This window comes from Mauremys mutica, chromosome 22, assembly GCF_020497125.1.
Source record: "Mauremys mutica isolate MM-2020 ecotype Southern chromosome 22, ASM2049712v1, whole genome shotgun sequence".
Lineage (NCBI taxonomy): Eukaryota > Metazoa > Chordata > Testudines > Geoemydidae > Mauremys > Mauremys mutica.
In genome coordinates, this window is record NC_059093.1 from 17,704,059 (window position 1) to 17,720,214 (window position 16,156).

Sequence of the window (16,156 nt, forward strand, 5' to 3'; positions counted from 1 at the left end):
CCCCAACTCCACCCCGGCCCCGCCCCCATTCCAACTCCTTCCCCAAATCCCCGCCCCAACTCCACCCCGGCCCCGCCCCCATTCCAACGCCTTCCCCAAAGTCCCCGCCCCAACTCCGCCCCGGCCCCGCCCCCATTCCAACTCCTTCCCCAAATCCCCGCCCCAACTCCGCCCCGGCCCCGCCCCCATTCCAACGCCTTTCCCCAAAGTCCCCGCCCCAACTCCGCCCTGGCCCCGCCCCCATTCCAACTCCTTCCCCAAATCTCCGCCCCAACTCCACCCCTGCCCCGCCCCCATTCCAACTCCTTCCCCAAATCCCCGCCCCAACTCCACCCCGGCCCCGCCCCCATTCCAACTCCTTCCCCAAATCCCCGCCCCAACTCCACCCCGGCCCCGCCCCCATTCCAACTCCTTCCCCAAATCCCCGCCCCAACTCCGCCCCTGACCCGCCCCCATTCCAACTCCTTCCCCAAATCCCCGCCCCAACTCCGCCCCGGCCCCGCCCCCATTCCAACTCCTTCCCCAAATCCCCGCCCCAACTCCCCCCCTGCCCCGCCCCCATTCCAACTCCTTCCCCAAAGTCCCCGCCCCAACTCCGCCCCGGCCCCGCCCCCATTCCAACTCCTTCCCCAAATCCCCGCCCCAACTCCGCCCTCTCCCTGCCCCATTGGACTCCTTCCCAGCCCCAGAGCACTCATGGAGTCGGCGCCTATGCCGGGAGGCAGAGCCTGATGGAGGAGGCGCTTGTCCTCTCACTGCTAGACCCACTGTGTGACTAGAGCCCTCTGAGCTCCAGGCCCATCAACCTTCCAGCAGCCACTGGGGGGGCAGAGCCCCCAGGAGCAGGGGGTGAGGCTGTGTGAGCCCCCAGGGAGCAGGGGGTGAGGCTGCATGTGCCCCCAGGAAGCAGGAGTGAGGTTGCGTGAGCCCCCAGGGAGCAGGGGGTGAGGCTGTGTGAGCCCCCAGGAAGCAGGAGTGAGGTTGCGTGAGCCCCCAGGGAGCAGGGGGTGAGGCTGCGTGAGCCCCCAGGGAGCAGGGGGTGAGGCTGCGTGTGCCCCCAGGGAGCAGGGGGGGAGGCTGCGTGAGCCCCCAGGGAGCAGGGGGGGAGGCTGCGTGAGCCCCCAGGGAGCAGGGGGTGAGGCTGCGTGCGCCCCCAGGGAGCACGGGGGGAGGCTGCGTGAGCCCCCAGGGAGCAGGGGGTGAGGCTGCGTGCGCCCCCAGGGAGCAGGGGGTGAGGCTGCGTGAGCCCCCAGGGAGCAGGGGGTGAGGCTGCGTGTGCCCCCAGGGAGCAGGAGGTGAGGCTGCGTGTGCCCCCAGGGAGCAGGAGGTGAGGCTGCATGTGCCCGTCTGACCAGCAGAAGGAGGCTCCGATCCCATGGGACTGGCTTCTCCGACATTTTCCGTGTGCATCCTCTGAGTCTGGCACCACTGCCCATGCAGGGGTCGGACGCTGCGGGGCGGCAGCTCTGTGGGGTCTCTGCACTTGGTGTGGGCCGTACGGCTTCTGCACTCAGTCCTGACGCTGCCTTGCTGGCCTGTCTTGGCAGAGCGCCCCACGTTCATCCGCAGGCCCATCAACCAGGTGGTGCTCGCTGACGACAGCGTGGATTTCCACTGTGAGGTGCAGGGGGACCCAGTGCCGACATCCCGCTGGCGCAAGGAGGAAGGGGAGCTGCCGCGGGGCAGGTAAGAGATGAGAGACGAGGCCCTTTCCTGGGATGGGGTGCAGCAGGAATGTTCCAGGCCAGGCAGGGCTGGGCTGCCTGTGCGCTCCCGGCTTGCTCCACGCACACAGCTGCACAGGAGAGCTAGGGCTGAGATGCTAAACGACATAGCTAAACCAGTTCTGTGTTGTGTGTGGACACCCCAGGGCTGCTCTGCTTGAGACATGCACCAGGTGAACACAAGGGTGACTTTAACCTGGATGGACACGTGGGTTCCGGTCTGAGCAGCTTATTCTAGTTTAGTGAACCCTGTTCCTACCCAGAATCAGAGCGTCCACACAGGGTCTGACAGCTTTCTCACCAGATAAGCCTGGACTGCCTGGCTCATGAGGGGTTCACCATTAGAGCCATTCAGTCTGACTCCTGGAGTGAATGTGGTCCCAGGACAGGACTCATAGTGGAAATCCCCACCTACTCAGAGAGGATCGCTAGCCCTCAACTCCCTCCCGCTTACCTAGATGGGTCTGGAAACCAACGAAGGCGGGTGTGCACATTAACCAGGCCCGAGGCTGGGCCCTGACCAAGGAAATGCCAGGCAGCATTTCTCCCCCAGGGTGGGCCGGGTGGGAATGGTCTCCGGGTGCAACACTGGCACCAACGTGGCACTGGCACCCTGGGCACCGGTGCTGGTGCCAGGCCGGGCTCTCACAGCATTTGTTTCTGTCAATCCCAGGGCAGAGATCCAGAATGACAACACCTTGCGGATCAGCCGGGTCAGCGCTGAGGACGAGGGCACCTACACTTGTGTGGCAGAGAACAGCGTGGGCAAGTCAGAGGCCTCTGGCTCACTCAGCGTCCATGGTAAGGGGTCGCTCAGGGGGCCAGGCAGTGATGGGGGCTGCTGGTGGTGGGACATACGGAGTCGAGGAGGAGATGAGCAGCCCCGTTTTCTCAGCACCCAGGAATGGGGAGATCCCAGCCCAAGGCCCGAGTGCTCCTCAGAGGCGGCTGACACTAGTCGGGCACTTAGCGCGGCCGGGGTGTTAGATGTGAATCATTTCCAGTGCTAGGGGCTGGCGGGATGGAGGGAGCTGGGCCAGGCTCCCTTGCTGAGCCAGACCAGTCTCGGTCGATCCCCTCTGGTTACAATTCAACACCAGCAACTGGGCCCAGCTACCCACAGCCTCGGTACCGACTGGCTGGGCCGAGGTTAGTCCCTGGGAAGGCGATTCAGCCTGGCCATGTAGGCAGGCCCCCGCCTCGCACGATCCGTCTGTTCCATGCTGCTGGCACACAGCAGGCTCAGTCGCTGGGAGGCCGAGCGGGCCCGGCACTCGGCAGAGCCGAACGCGGCGGCGCAGATTCACTCTGCTTCTCGGCCCCTCGTGCGTACTGTCCCCGTAACGCTCCCCCGGCTTCGCTGGACCCTGCTCATCTCACGCCTGTTTCTCTGTGTTCTCTGTTCCAGTGAGCCCATTCCGTGAGTATCCATTTCATCTCATACCCTGGGGCATGCGGGGCGGGGCCGGGCTGTGCATGTGCCATTCCTGTGGGCTCATGAGGCCATAGTGGGAGACGATCTATGCAGGAGGCTCTGTGCCCGCTCTCCACAGGCTGCGGCGCTCGGGCCAGCTGCCTGTGTTCGCGCATCGGAGAGCACTCTAAAACCTCCCGGCGGGGACACCCAGCCCTGGCTCTCAGCAACGCGCCTGGCTGGCCTACAAGGGCTTTTCCAGCTCTCCTTTCTGGGAGAAGAGGGAATTCAGAGCAGCCTGCAGTGGGAACCCAGCTGGCCTTCAACTGGCTGCAGAGCATTTGGCTAGTGAATCTGATCAGGTCTCTCCCACCATGGACACCTCCCTCTCTCCCTCCCTCCCTCCCTCTCTCTCTTTCTCGGCTGAAAAGCCACTGGGTGCCAGCATGGAGCTTGGGAGTTAATTAACACTAGCCCACTCTGTGGCCCTGTGATTGCCCTCTGGCCACAGAACCGCTGTGCAGTGTGCGAACCCGCAGTGTCCCTCTCCCGTCTCCAGCATGGGGACCGGCCACGTGTCAGCCCCGTGGAATAGCGACTATCTGGAGTGCATTAAGTCAGAGACACAGGACACCCCCCCGCCCCCATCGCTCACATTACAGCAGTAACTAGGCCTGGCCCTGCGGCTGATGCAGCCAGAGGGTGCTGGGAGCAGGCTCTGGGCAGGGTGCGGTTGGCTTCAGCCCGTCAGGTGTGTATTGGGGCAGCCCTTGACAAAATGGCTTTCCTTGTAGTGGCGAAAATGAGGGCACGACGGTGAGCTAGTGAAGGGGACAATGCAGAGCCTGGCTCCCTTTTGGCAGCCCCCAAGTCCAGTCAGTTTCTTGCCTCTGATCTGCCCCCTCCGATCCGCTTGGGCCCCTTATCAGCAGCGCCCGTTCAGGGCTTCCTGGGGCACCCACATCATTTGCCCTCATTTCCTCCTGGCCTTTGAAGTGGAGCAGGAGCAGAACATGGGGGTGGATTTCCTGAATCGGTCTCCATCGGCCCTGCTCCAGGCGGGCGCCTGGCCCCTTTGAAGCCCAGGGGGGAGCGGTACTTTGTGAAGAGGCTTCTCCGGCACCGCTGCTGCTGCCCCCTCCCTTCCAGCCGCGGCCATTGAGATGTGATTGTGGAGCAGGTGGTTGCACAGACACAGGCTGTTGCTGGGAGAGGTCACAGGTCGCAGGATTTGAATCCAAACACTGGGCAGAGCCAGCTGAGCTCCCTTTCCAATGAGCCTCCCACAAGAGCATACAAGGTGCATCCCACTGCTCTGGACCAGGGGCAGCCTGCCCTCCAGGCAAAGGGGAGGGGGCAGCATTGGCTTCCTCCAGCTGCAGATCTGCTTCCCAAGCCAAGCCGGGCCTGCGGGTTCCTGGCACGTGCCAGCTCCCTGTCCTGTGTGGGGATGGCTCTGGGAACTCGGCTCTGGGGACTTACTGCACTAAACAGACTTTGTGATGGGAGCCAGAGCCTCAGCTGGTGTAAGTGAGCAGAGCCATTGGTGCAGAGCACTGGGCCCTGCTCTGGATTTGCCCCGGTCTGGGCCGCACAACCCCTGGTCCGTCCCACATGCAGATCAATAACAATTAAACAGCCCCAGGTTTTTCTTTTCCTGCCATGGAAATTCAGCTGGGGAGAGCTAGCAGCTTTGTGGGGGCGGGGGTCGCGTTAGCATGGGGGTACCTAGCAATCCATAACTTCATCAAAGCGGTGCCTGCAGGGATCAGCATGACAATGGCACACCTGAAGCTCCATGTGATAGCGCCTGGTGCCCCATAAATACTTTACAGCTCTGCATTGTCTCCCTGCTCCTGGAGGGAGGGGGAAGGGGCGGGCAGAGGGGAGATAAGACGGGCAATTAGCATTTGTAAAACCTGATGTCATTTGTCTTCCATTGAGAGGAAAGAAAAGGCTTTGAACAGCCAGCGGTGGATGGGGGAGGGTTAGTTATTTATGGGACGGTGGCTGATTTAGGAGACTTTGCTCCTTTTCTTCTCTGTCCCTCCTCCCTCTTCCTCCTTCCATCTCCAAATCCTGCTCTAAGGGCCCGGAGGTTATCAGGAGGCACATCAATGCTCCTTCCCCTGAGCTCTATTCAGGAGAGTCCCACCGCCACATCCTGGGGCCTTGCCTGGCTCCCTCTTATCTCTCCCCTTGTAAATACCTTGGCGGCTGGTTTAGAATTGTGCCCTCTAGGAAGCAGGTGTGCCAGCCAGAGAAGAGTATGAGTCCCCGGTGCTACTGCAGGCCACATGCACCACACCGAGTCACACCGCTTCCTTCACGGGACACAGGCGGGCACCCAGGGCTCCGCGCTAGTCTGCTCAGGGAGATCCCCGGCTCCTGTAGTCCTGTAGACCTCTGCAAGCCAGGAAAAACCCAAGCACTGCCACTCACAGCTGTGGTTTCACTTCCACCGCCCACCGGTCGGTCTCTCCCCCGCCCGCACGGCGCACCCCACTCGGCTGCTGAGGCGCTGGGTCCTGACTGCCGGGAAGGCCAAGCGGGTGCCGGACGCTGCGCATTTGGAGTGGACAGTTGTGTTAAGGGGGCTGTGGTGGATGGTTGCTAACAAAGGGAATGGCTCGGTATCCAACTGGAGCCAGCTAGCGAGTATCTATTGCTTCTCACAGGTGCCAGGAGCTGGGACAATATTTTATTTGGGCTGTAGAGTAGCTACTTTCTCAAACAGATTCCTTTGGGGCTGGTGTTTTCCATGCTCAGTCTCAGCCAATGTCCCCCTAATTTTTTACATCCAGGTGCAGAATGTATTTTTTTTATGCACACCAATATGGAGGTGATGTGTGGTGGGGGTGGGGCCAAGGGGTTCGGGGTACGGGAGGGGGCTCAGGGGTTGGTGTGCGGGGTGGGGTTAGGGCTCTGGCTGGGGCTGAGGGCTCTGGGGTTGGGCCGGGGATGAGGGAGTTGGGGTGTGGGAGGGGGCTCAGAGCTGGGGCAGAGGGTTGGAGTGCAGGAGGTGAGGGCTCCAGCTAGAGGTGAAGGCTCTGGGGTAGGGGCGGGGATGAGGGGTTTGGGGTGCAGGCTGCCCTGGGGCTGCGACGGAGAGAGAGGACTCCCCCCAGCCCTCTTTCACTGCAGCAGCCCAGGGCTGGGGGAGAGGCGCCTCACCCTGCCTGCGTGGCACTTGATAGCCTGCTGCATTGCCGCGCGGCTTTGAGGGAACTTATGTCTCAGCCCAAGGGGGGAGAGGGGTGTCTCTGTCTCTCTGTCTGTCTGTGTGTGCACTAGAAATGTCAGAGGGCCAGATTCTGATCCTCTACTCATCAGTAGAGGTACTATGGTGATGAGGCTGCTACAAAAACCTCCATTGAGTAGCACCTTACTCCACAACTGACCTTGCTGATCTCACACCCGGGAGGTCACTTTGGGGAAAGGTGCCACTCAGCTGAGCGAGGGTGTCAGAATCTGACTGAGTGTAGAGTCCAAATACTGGGCTGATCTTGGCCAAGGCTCTGGCGGTTCAAATGGGGCAGCTTTGCCCGTGGGTTGGGGTATTCTGCATCCCCCCAGTGTTTTTAACCTCGAGTTAGTCAGATTATTGACCAAGATGCTCAGCGAGATGTTCAAGGATTTAAATCCAGAATGTCCCACTAGCCAGGCTGGGGGCTTCCAGCACAGACATAAGCTTTCACGGACCTGGGACCTACGAGGAGGATTTCACAACAGGAAAAAAGAATTATTCCCAGTGTTAGCGACGTTCTTCCTGTGCAGAACGTGGCTCGCAGAGCCAGAGCTGGGATTAGTGCAGGGTGCCCTGGCCTGGGCTGTTCCTCTTTAGGGGACGGGTTTAGTCTCAGGCCTGTTCTTGCTTCTTCCTCATGGAAGACATGGAGTTCTGTTTTTCCCCCCCCTACAAATATGAGGAAAATCAAGTCTGCCCTGGCTGGAGAGGTCTGTCTGGAGAATGTTTACTGGGAGCTCTTGCATCTGAATGGAAGGGGAAATGATGTGGAACCATTAGCACAGGCTTCCTTTATCCAGACTGTTAATTAGACATTGGAGTTAAATGTGTTACCGTAAAACCCCTACATCCAAAGGGTTTTACAGTCTGGCTAGGAAACCAGCCCCTCTGTTCCGCTTCCACTCTCTTGATTAACGTGCTGCTGCCTTTCATAGCGTCTGCCTTTTGTGCAGCTCTGTGTGTGATGTTTCTTATGGATGAAAGTGTTGCCAGTTCTCTCACCCTGCCCCAAGCAGCAGCAGGGGGCAGGACACGGAGCTATTGAACATGTGGAAGCTATGGTTGGGGCCGGTAAGGCCTGGGGGGGTTGGTGGTTTGCTAAGTGAGTGGATGGGTGCTGGGGACGTAGGAGGATGAGTGGATGCTGAAGGGAGTCACTGGGTGTCTGGGGTATCTTGGGGGCAGCTGGGGGCTGGCTGTTCTGGAGACTTGGCAGGAGGTAACTGGGAAAGCTGGTTGGCACCAGTACTAGCCCCCCTCCCTCTTCTTCTGCCCTCTCTCCTTCCTGCTCCTTCCCTACTGGGACCCAGCCTCGGGAACAGGAGTAGAAGCAAAGGAGCTGCCTGGCTGCCTCCAGAATAGGGCCACGGCAGCCGGCAGGTGCTATCACCGGCGTCCCCTGCAGCCTGGGCACTGTGAGGTCCCAGCAGGGCTGCAGGGAGGCGTGGCAGGGCTGCCTGTGCACAAGGGCCGAGCAAGATGCCACATTCGGCAACGCTGCCCGTTTAGCCTGTTCTCTGGGCCCAGGCAGACAGTGCTAGTGTCAGAGAAAAGAAGTATCAGAGGGGTAGCCGTGTTAGTCTGGATCTGTAAAAGCAGCAAAGAGTCCTGTGGCAACCTATGGACTAACAGACGTTTTGGAGCATGAGCTTTCGTGGGTGAATCCCCACTTCGTCGGATGCATGCCTCCGACGAAGTGGGTTTTCACCCACGAAAGCTCATGCTCCAAAACGTCTGTTAGTCTATAAGGTGCCACAGGACTCTTTGCTGCTTTTAGAGAAAAGAAGGAAGAAAATGCGGCCCCCTTCCGGCCTTTGCTGTGGGTGACAGAGAAGAAACAAGCTCCCAGTCCCACTGGGCAGCCTCTGCCAATGCACCCCGCAGCTCTGGGCCTCTCTCCAGGGACCCGGCAGCACTCCTGCTCTGTCAGAGAAACGGAAGGCCAGGGCTGCGGTATCTTTGTGGCTGTTCTCCTCTGCAAACAGCCCATCAGACGCCCCGGCACCTGGGGAGAAGGCCCAGGGCTTCCCAACTGTGCTGGATTCCCCAAGCTCAGGCTGCCATGTTACCACAGAATCATAGAAACGTCAGGACCCTTGAGAGGTCATCGAGTCCCACCCCCTGTGCTGAGGCAGGACCAAGTAACCCTAGACCATCCCTGATGGGAGTTTGCCAGCCTGGTCTTAAAAACCTCCAGTGCTGGGGATTCCACACCCTCCCTTGGAAGCCTGTTCCAGAGCTTAACTACCCTGAGAGTTAGAAAGTTTTTCCTGATATCTAACCTACACCTGCCTTGCTGCAGACTAAGGCTATTGCTTCTTGTCCTGCCGTCAGTGGCCATGGAGAACAATTGATCACTGTCCTCTTTATAACAGCCTTAACCGCTATGAAGGCTCTCAGTCTTCTTTTCTCAAGACTAAACACGCCCAGGTTTTTTAACCTTTCCTCCTAGGTCAGGTTTTTTAAACCTTTGATCATTTTTGTTGCTCTCCTCTGGACTCTCTCCAATTTGTCCACATCTTTCCAAAGCGTGGCACCCAGAACTGGACACAGTGCTCCAGCCGAGGCCTCACCAGTGCCAAGTAGAACAGGACAATTACCTCTTGGGTCTTACATGCAGCGCTCCTGCTAATACACCCCAGAATATTGCCTTTTTCACAACTGCATCTCGTTGTCTCACATTCAATTTGGAATCCACTATAACCCCCAGATCCTCTCCAGCAGCACTGCCACCTAGCCAGTTATTCCCCATTGACTAGTACTGGACCCAGGACTGATCCCTGCGGGACCTCATTAGAAACCCTCCCGGTTTGGGAGCGGACCATGGATAACTACTGTTTGAGGGCGGTTTCTCAACCTGATGTGCCCTCACCTTACAGTAAATTCCTCTAGAGCACTGCCCTAGTTTGCTGATGAGACTGTCACGCGGGACTGTGTCAAAAGCTTTGCTAAAATCACGCTCTAGCTCATCTCTGGCTCCCCCGCAGCTCCTAGGCCAGTGACCCTGCCACAGAAGGGAATGAGGTTGGTTTGGCATGGTTTGCTGCGCCTCCCTTGCGCTTGCTGCCCCGACGTTAGCTTAGGCCTGACATGCAGCATGGCAGAGCCCCAGTCTCCAGGAAGGGCACTGGCTCCGGTGTCACTACCCCTGCGTAGATGCTGTGTCCTGGTACGGTACCATAGGCACCAACTCCGTGGGTGCTCCGGGGCTGGAGCACCCACAGGGAAAAATTAGTGGATGCTCAGCACCCACCAGCAGCCAAGCTCCCCTCACCCCCCACCCCATCTCACCTCCTTCCTGCCCCGTGCGCTGTGTCTCTGCTCCTCCGCCTACCTCCTAGTGCTTCCCGCCCAGCTGCCGCCAAACAGCTGTTTGGCAGCGTTAGCATGCTCCGGGAGGGAGGGGGAGGAGTGGGAACGGGGTGCACTCAGGGGAGGAGGTGAGGAAGAGGCGGAGCCGGGGTGGGGATTTGGGTAAGCAGTTGGAATAGGGGTAGGGAGGGGGTGGAATCAGGGTGGGGACTTTGGGGAAGGGGTTGGAATGGGGGCGGGGCAGACATGGGAAGGGGCAGGCCAGGGGCGGGGCCTCATGAAAGGAGTGGGTTGGAGGCGGGACTGGGGGCAGAGGTGGGGTCGAGCACCCATGGGGAAGTTGGCACCTATGTCTGGTACCCCATTAGGCTGTGCCCTGCAAGCCCAGCTTTGCCCCAGTGCAGCATGTCAGCATTAGGGGTTTGTTCTGCGGTCCCTGTAGCCACACAGCTGTGTGCTGTGAGCTCCCTTGCTGCAGACAGGCCCAGCGCTCCAGTTCCTGGTCAGCTGCCTGGAGGCTCAGAGAAATGTACAGACCTCTGGGCTATGGAAATATGTTCTGCTAGCCAATGCAGCGTCCCCTCCCCACCTCCTGGGGGAGCATTTCTGCAAAAAAGCCCCAGGCGCCCCGAGCCCCAGTGCCTGGCGACCCCATGCTGTTGGGCAAAACCCCTTCTAAAGTTTTGCAACCCGTGTCTATTTGTTTCTCTTTCTTTTCACCCGTTCTCAGTTCCACCCCAATTAGTGACGCGCCCTCGGGACCAGATTGTAGCTCAGGGCCGCACCGTGACCTTTCACTGTGAGACCAAAGGAAACCCGCCACCGGCTGTGTTCTGGCAGAAGGAGGGCAGCCAGGTAGGTTCTGCATGCCCCCCTCCCCTGAGCGTGTACCAACGCCTACCCATGCCCCTGTCCCACGCCCTTGCCTGGGGAGCTCTGTTCTCCCAAAGCCAGATTGCGAAGCTCTGGCTGCCTAGCCCAGGACTCTGAGCCCATCGGGAGGCTGTGACCTGCCCTCCAGCCTCAGCGGGTGTATTCACATCCGGGGACCCTGGCCAGTGTGATCACAGTCCCCAGCAATGCTCCCAGGGCACAAACCTGGTCCTGTCCCACCCGGAGCCAGGAGGGACCCAGTCCCTGGGGACAAATGAAGCTGTGTGAGACAGCGTCTAGGCCTCTCTGGACAAGCAGCTGGCTGATTCTGCTCTTGTGAGCTGGGCGGCTAGGGCCCGTGGGGACGTCTAGGCTGCAGCGGGGAGGCGTCAGCCCCAGGGAGGGTAGACTCATGTTAGCTCAACGCCCAGCTAGCGCTAAGAATAGCTGCCCGATGCCTTGGTGTGAGCTCAGCAGCTCACCTGAGCCACTGCGGGTACAACAACATTCACGCTGCTGGAGCGGAGTGAGTGCGAGCTGGGAATCCCGCTGTCCTTGGCGAGCGTCTGCGTGGCAGGGAGCAGGGGACCCTGCGCTGTGGCAAAGTCACCAGGAAGCCGGGGAAGGAACGTCCTCCGCTGGGCACTACACGTGCGAGGCCTGGCTGAGTCAGTCAGGCAGTGACTCCCCTCCCTGCCTCCCCCGAGGCTCCTCTGCCCGCCAGCCTGCTGCCTGTCCCCTGCGGGCTGCCCTGGGATCCAGCCCTTGGGCTGTGTCAAGCCCAGTTCACTCTGGCTTGGATTCGGGGAGATCTCCCAGGCATGGTCCTGCTGCCCAGTTCCAACCAGGTCATCCTCGCAGCTGAGACGCCTCCGTGCCCAGCCCCGCTCCTAGGCCCTGGCTTTGGGTGGCTCCCAGCATGGGGCCACTTGGTCCATCCCTGGAGCTTTGCTCAGCTGTTTAAGTGGCCCTGGCAGTGGGGCTCACCCCGCAGCGAATCACCCCCAGCTGCCCTGCTGCCTGGAGCGGTGCCGTGGCCGTGCCAGGGCTATGCTGGGGGTGGTTGAGGCTCCTGCAGGCGGGCGAGGCACTGGCGAGACCCACTGCAGGAGTCAAGAGGCCAACGGTATTGCCCCAAGAGGGTGAGGCATGAGGAAGGCAGCCCCTGGGGTGAGGGGGGGAGGCAGCACTTTGCCTATGGAGGGGGAGGAGTGAAGGGTGGGGTGGGGAGGTCAGTGAGTGCAAGGCGGGGGGTACAGCAGGGCCAAGGGGGGCCAGCCCAACAGTGTATCTAGCTCTCCTCCTCTGCCAGACGCTGCCCCCTCATGCCATGGGCCCCTGGCCTCGGCCTGGGGGCCAGCTCTTTTCTGCTGCCCCCTCAGGGTGCCGTGTCTTCCTCCGAGTCAGGTCTTCTCCACCCGACCCAGCTTCCCTGCACCCACCCGGGCTCCCAGGCTCCAGCTTGTCCCCACTGCCCCCCACACCCCCCTGGGCTCCCAGGCCCCAGCTCAGCTCCCAGCTTGACTCTGTCCTGGCTCCCTCCCCCAGACCCTGGCTCAGTTGAACACTGACCCACCCCCACTCCCTGCCTGGGCCCTGGCTCAGTTCAGCCCCCTGGGTTCCCCTCCCCAGGCTCCCCCAGCTAAGGAACTTGCTGCTCTGCAGTGCATGTTTCTACAGTGACTGTGCCCGGCTGCCCTGCCGGGGCCCTTGCCCGCGAGTGCAGGGCTCCCCCCTTGCCCACTGGCCGTGCAGAGCCGAGGGAACCGTACCGCGTGCGTGAGAGCAGTCTCGGCTGGAGCGCTCCGGGAGGGGCTCAGTGTGCAGGGACCCAGGAACCTGACACCAGGGCCAGTGAGCACCGAACCCCGCTGGGGACAACCATAGGAATGAACCAAGCCCCGGAGACAGGGCAGCGCCTTGGCCCGGGAGTATCGGAGCCCAGGCTGGAGAGGCAAAGGGATCGGAGCTCAGGGACTGAAACAGGGGAATGCTCTGCTCCCTGGGGTCCCGCAACAGCTTCTGGCCAGTGGAGCAGGACGACTCCGTTCTGCTCGGCAGGGCCTTGCTGGGGTCTGCAAGCAGATTCCAGTGTGTGCTCAGCTTCCCTCTGTCAGAACTGCCGGGTGAGCTGCGTGCATGCCTGTCATGAGCTGTCTGCCAGCCTGGCACCCAGGGGCCTGCATGACACCACAGGCTACACGGCTCAGACGGGCAAGGCAGTGTGTTTGCTTTTCTGTGCCTAGCGCACCAGCTGCCAGATCTCCAAAGAGCCGCACCTGCCTGGCAGCTGCTCTTTCCATCTCATCCCTTCTGTTTTGCTCAATCGTCTGTTGTCCATTTCCTTTGGCTCCTCTGGCATGTTTGCAGCAGAGGCCCAGAACTGCCCCCAGGGCCTGGCGAGGCCAGAAATGCTGCGCTGTGACGTAGCCTCTCTCTGCCCACATGCTCGGTAGGAGGAGAGGAGGCGTCAGACAGGGATTGTGGCACACCAGGGCCTTCTGCTGTACACAGCTCCCTCCTCACCCAGGAACAGAAACCCTGAGGGAGGGTGGGGTGCAGCCATCCCCATCCTCCAGCAGCCATTCTCCTTGGGGAATGCTTCCCTTGTTAAGGGGAAAGCACCACAAACGCGAGCTCCACGTGATTTCCAGATGGAGTGGGCCTGGCTGCACGCTCTGACAGCTAGCGGGAGAGTCCTGGCTGCACGCTCTGAGGGCTGGCGAGAGAGGCCCGGCCGCGCGCTCCGAGGGCTGGCGGGAGAGGCCCGGCCGCGCGCTCCAAGGGCTGGCGGGAGGGGCCGGCCGCGCGCTCCGAGGGCTGGCGGGAGAGGCCCGGCCGCGCGCTCCGAGGGCTGGCGGGAGAGTCCTGGCCGCGCGCTCCGAGGGCTGGCGGGAGAGGCCCGGCCGCGCGCTCCGAAGGCTGGCGGGAGAGGCCCGGTCGCGCGCTCCGAGGGCTGGCGGGAGAGGCCCGGCCGCGCGCTCCGAGGGCTGGCGGGAGAGGCCTGGCAGCGCGCTCCGAGGGCTGGCGGGAGAGGCCCGGTCGCGCGCTCCGAAGGCTGGCGGGAGAGGCCCGGACGCGCGCTCCGAGGGCTGGCGGGAGAGGCCCGGCCGCGCGCTCCGAGGGCTGGCGGGAGAGGCCTGGCCGCGCGCTCCGAGGGCTGGCGGGAAGGGCCGGCCGCGCGCTCCGAAGGCTGGCGGGAGAGGCCCGGTCGCGCGCTCCGAGGGCTGGCGGGAGAGGCCCGGCCGCGCGCTCCGAGGGCTGGCGGGAGAGGCCTGGCCGCGCGCTCCGAGGGCTGGCGGGAAGGGCCGGCCGCGCGCTCCGAGGGCTGGCGGGAGAGGCCCGGCCGCGCGCTCCGAGGGCTGGCGGGAGAGGCCCGGCCGCGCGCTCCGAGGGCTGGCGGGAGAGGCCCGGCCGCGCGCTCCGAGGGCTGGCGGGAGAGGCCCGGCCGCGCGCTCCGGGGGCTGGCGGGAGAGGCCCGGCCGCGCGCTCCGAGGGCTGGCGGGAGAGGCCTGGCCGCGCGCTCCGAGGGCTGGCGGGAGAGGCCCGGCCGCGCGCTCCGGGGGCTGGCGGGAGAGGCCCGGCCGCGCGCTCCGAGGGCTGGCGGGAGAGGCCTGGCTCCGCGCTCTTAGGTTTGGCAGTGGCTTTGTAGGACTGTTATTCATGTTCAGTGAGATTGAAGGTGAATCTGGGAGCCTGAAACTCCCCTGAAAAGCTCCCAGAGTCCAGGCTGGCCCCTTGCTGCCCTGCCCTGCCCCACACCTCAGGCCATGAGACTGTGCCGGGTCCTCTGTCTGTCTATGCACTGGTGCAGGGACCTCTGCCTGATGTCATGAACAGCCCCTCCGCCTGCCCTGCATAGCATCTGGGGAGGGCTGGCCTCAGTGGTGTTTCCTGAATTTGGCTGGCCCTGGGCGGGGCACTACCAAAATCAGCCCAGCCGCTCCCTGCAGAGGCCCTGTATACCCCATGCCTCCGGGCCGCCCTCGGCTCTCACTAAGTGGAGAGTCGGGGGCTCTCCCCTTGTGTCTGCCCTGCAGATCCTGCTGTTCCCCAGCCAGCCCCCTCAGCCCATGGGCCGCTTCTCCGTGTCCCCGAGTGGCGAGATGACCATCACGGAGGTGCAGACAGCAGATTCCGGGTACTACATGTGCCAGGCCATCAGCGTGGCGGGGAGCATCCTGGCCAAAGCCCTGCTGGAGGTGGAGGATGGTGAGTACTTGTGAGTGTAAAGGCTCCAGTAAGGCCCTTCATGGTCAGGGAGAGCCCTTGGTGTGGTCCCCAGGCCAAGCACTGCGGAGTGGGCCCGGGGGCACAACCCCCTGTAACGCACAGGCCCCGCAGCAGGCTAAGTGCCCTGTAGGAGCTTGGAGTCGTGTGGTCGGCGTATTGCAGAGCTGAGGGGCTCTGGGCCCCGGAGCTCAGGGTGGAGCTGGCTCTAGGGGAGAAGTGGGGGGAGCTTGGCATCTCCGTCCATGAGCGCTGGAATGTTTGCTGAGTTCCCAGGGTGCTGGTGAGGGAACGGCAGAGCGCAGGGGTGAGCCTGGCAAGGGGGCTCTGCCAGGGGGCTCCAGTGGGTTTCGTTCATTCAGGCTGTCAGCTGGTTAGGTCCGGTAGTGCTCCCTCTGAGTCTGGGCGAGGTGCCATTCGAACCCCGCCCCTCTGTCTGGGCGGCAGGTTCTGGACCGTTGGAGCTGAATCCCCTCCGCCTTGCTGAGCTGGGGGCAGGGGCCAGCCTGAGTGCTGAGCCCCTTGGAGCATGCCCCCTTACCCACAGCACGCTCCCGTCGTGGCCCCTTGCTTGGGGTCGCAGGGCTGTGTTTCAGCAGCTGGTTAGTTTAGCCTGCAGGCTGCATTTTCAGGGGCTCAAGGCTTTGAGGTGTTTCCCACCTGGGAGGAGAGCTCTAAACCTCCCAGCTGCCCAGGTACACACAGGGACTGTGCCAGCAGGGCCCTGGGGTGTGAACCACAGATACCCAGAACAATGGAGTGCCCAGGATCCTAACCAGCTATGGCCATTGGGACAGCAGCCTGCCTGGCACCCTGAGCAGGGAATGAGCGAGGGGCGGTGAAGGGGTAGGTCGGGGGAGGAAGGGTCTGGTGCAGGGCACAGGAAAAAGGCAGGGGAAGATCTGTGGGGGCAATATGGGGAGGGGTGAGAGAGGAGCATGGAAGAAGTGGCTTATTGCTGGCTGCAGCTCTTTCGGCCTGAGACGAACATGGCTGCTCCGCTCCCGGCATGGCCAGATCCGACCGCACCCCCCGCTACACCAACAGAAGAATGCTTCTGTCATTCAGGGAGGTGGTGTTCCTACACCAACGGGAAAACCCCTTCCGTCGGCGTGGGCTGCGTCTGTACGACAGGCTTCTGCCGGCAGAGCTCCGGCACCCCAGCCCCAGTGGTATGGTGCCCGTAGCTCTACCCTTGGAGAGGGAGCTCCTGCAGCAGCTGGGTCAGCGGTTCAGGGTCCCCAGGTTTGCAGTGGTCACCCCTCACTCAGCCCGTCTCCAGTGGGAACACAGCTGTCAGCTCACGAAGGCTTGCTGGGGCCCTGACACCACACCCCAGCTGGGTGTGCAGCAAGG

The 16,156-nt window shown here is 62.2% G+C and overlaps 1 protein-coding gene across 2 annotated transcripts in view; it reads left to right on the forward strand.

Annotated features, from left to right (window-relative positions):
• Positions 1-16,156, forward strand: part of ROBO3 (roundabout guidance receptor 3) — a 190,658-nt gene that overhangs the window by 138,074 nt on the left and 36,428 nt on the right. For both annotated transcript variants that reach the window (XM_044997243.1, XM_044997242.1), the window contains exons 5-8: positions 1,548-1,686; positions 2,398-2,525; positions 10,428-10,552; positions 14,611-14,782. In XM_044997243.1, coding sequence (XP_044853178.1) covers positions 1,548-1,686; positions 2,398-2,525; positions 10,428-10,552; positions 14,611-14,782 — 564 coding nt within the window. The remainder of the gene's footprint in view (positions 1-1,547; positions 1,687-2,397; positions 2,526-10,427; positions 10,553-14,610; positions 14,783-16,156) is intronic.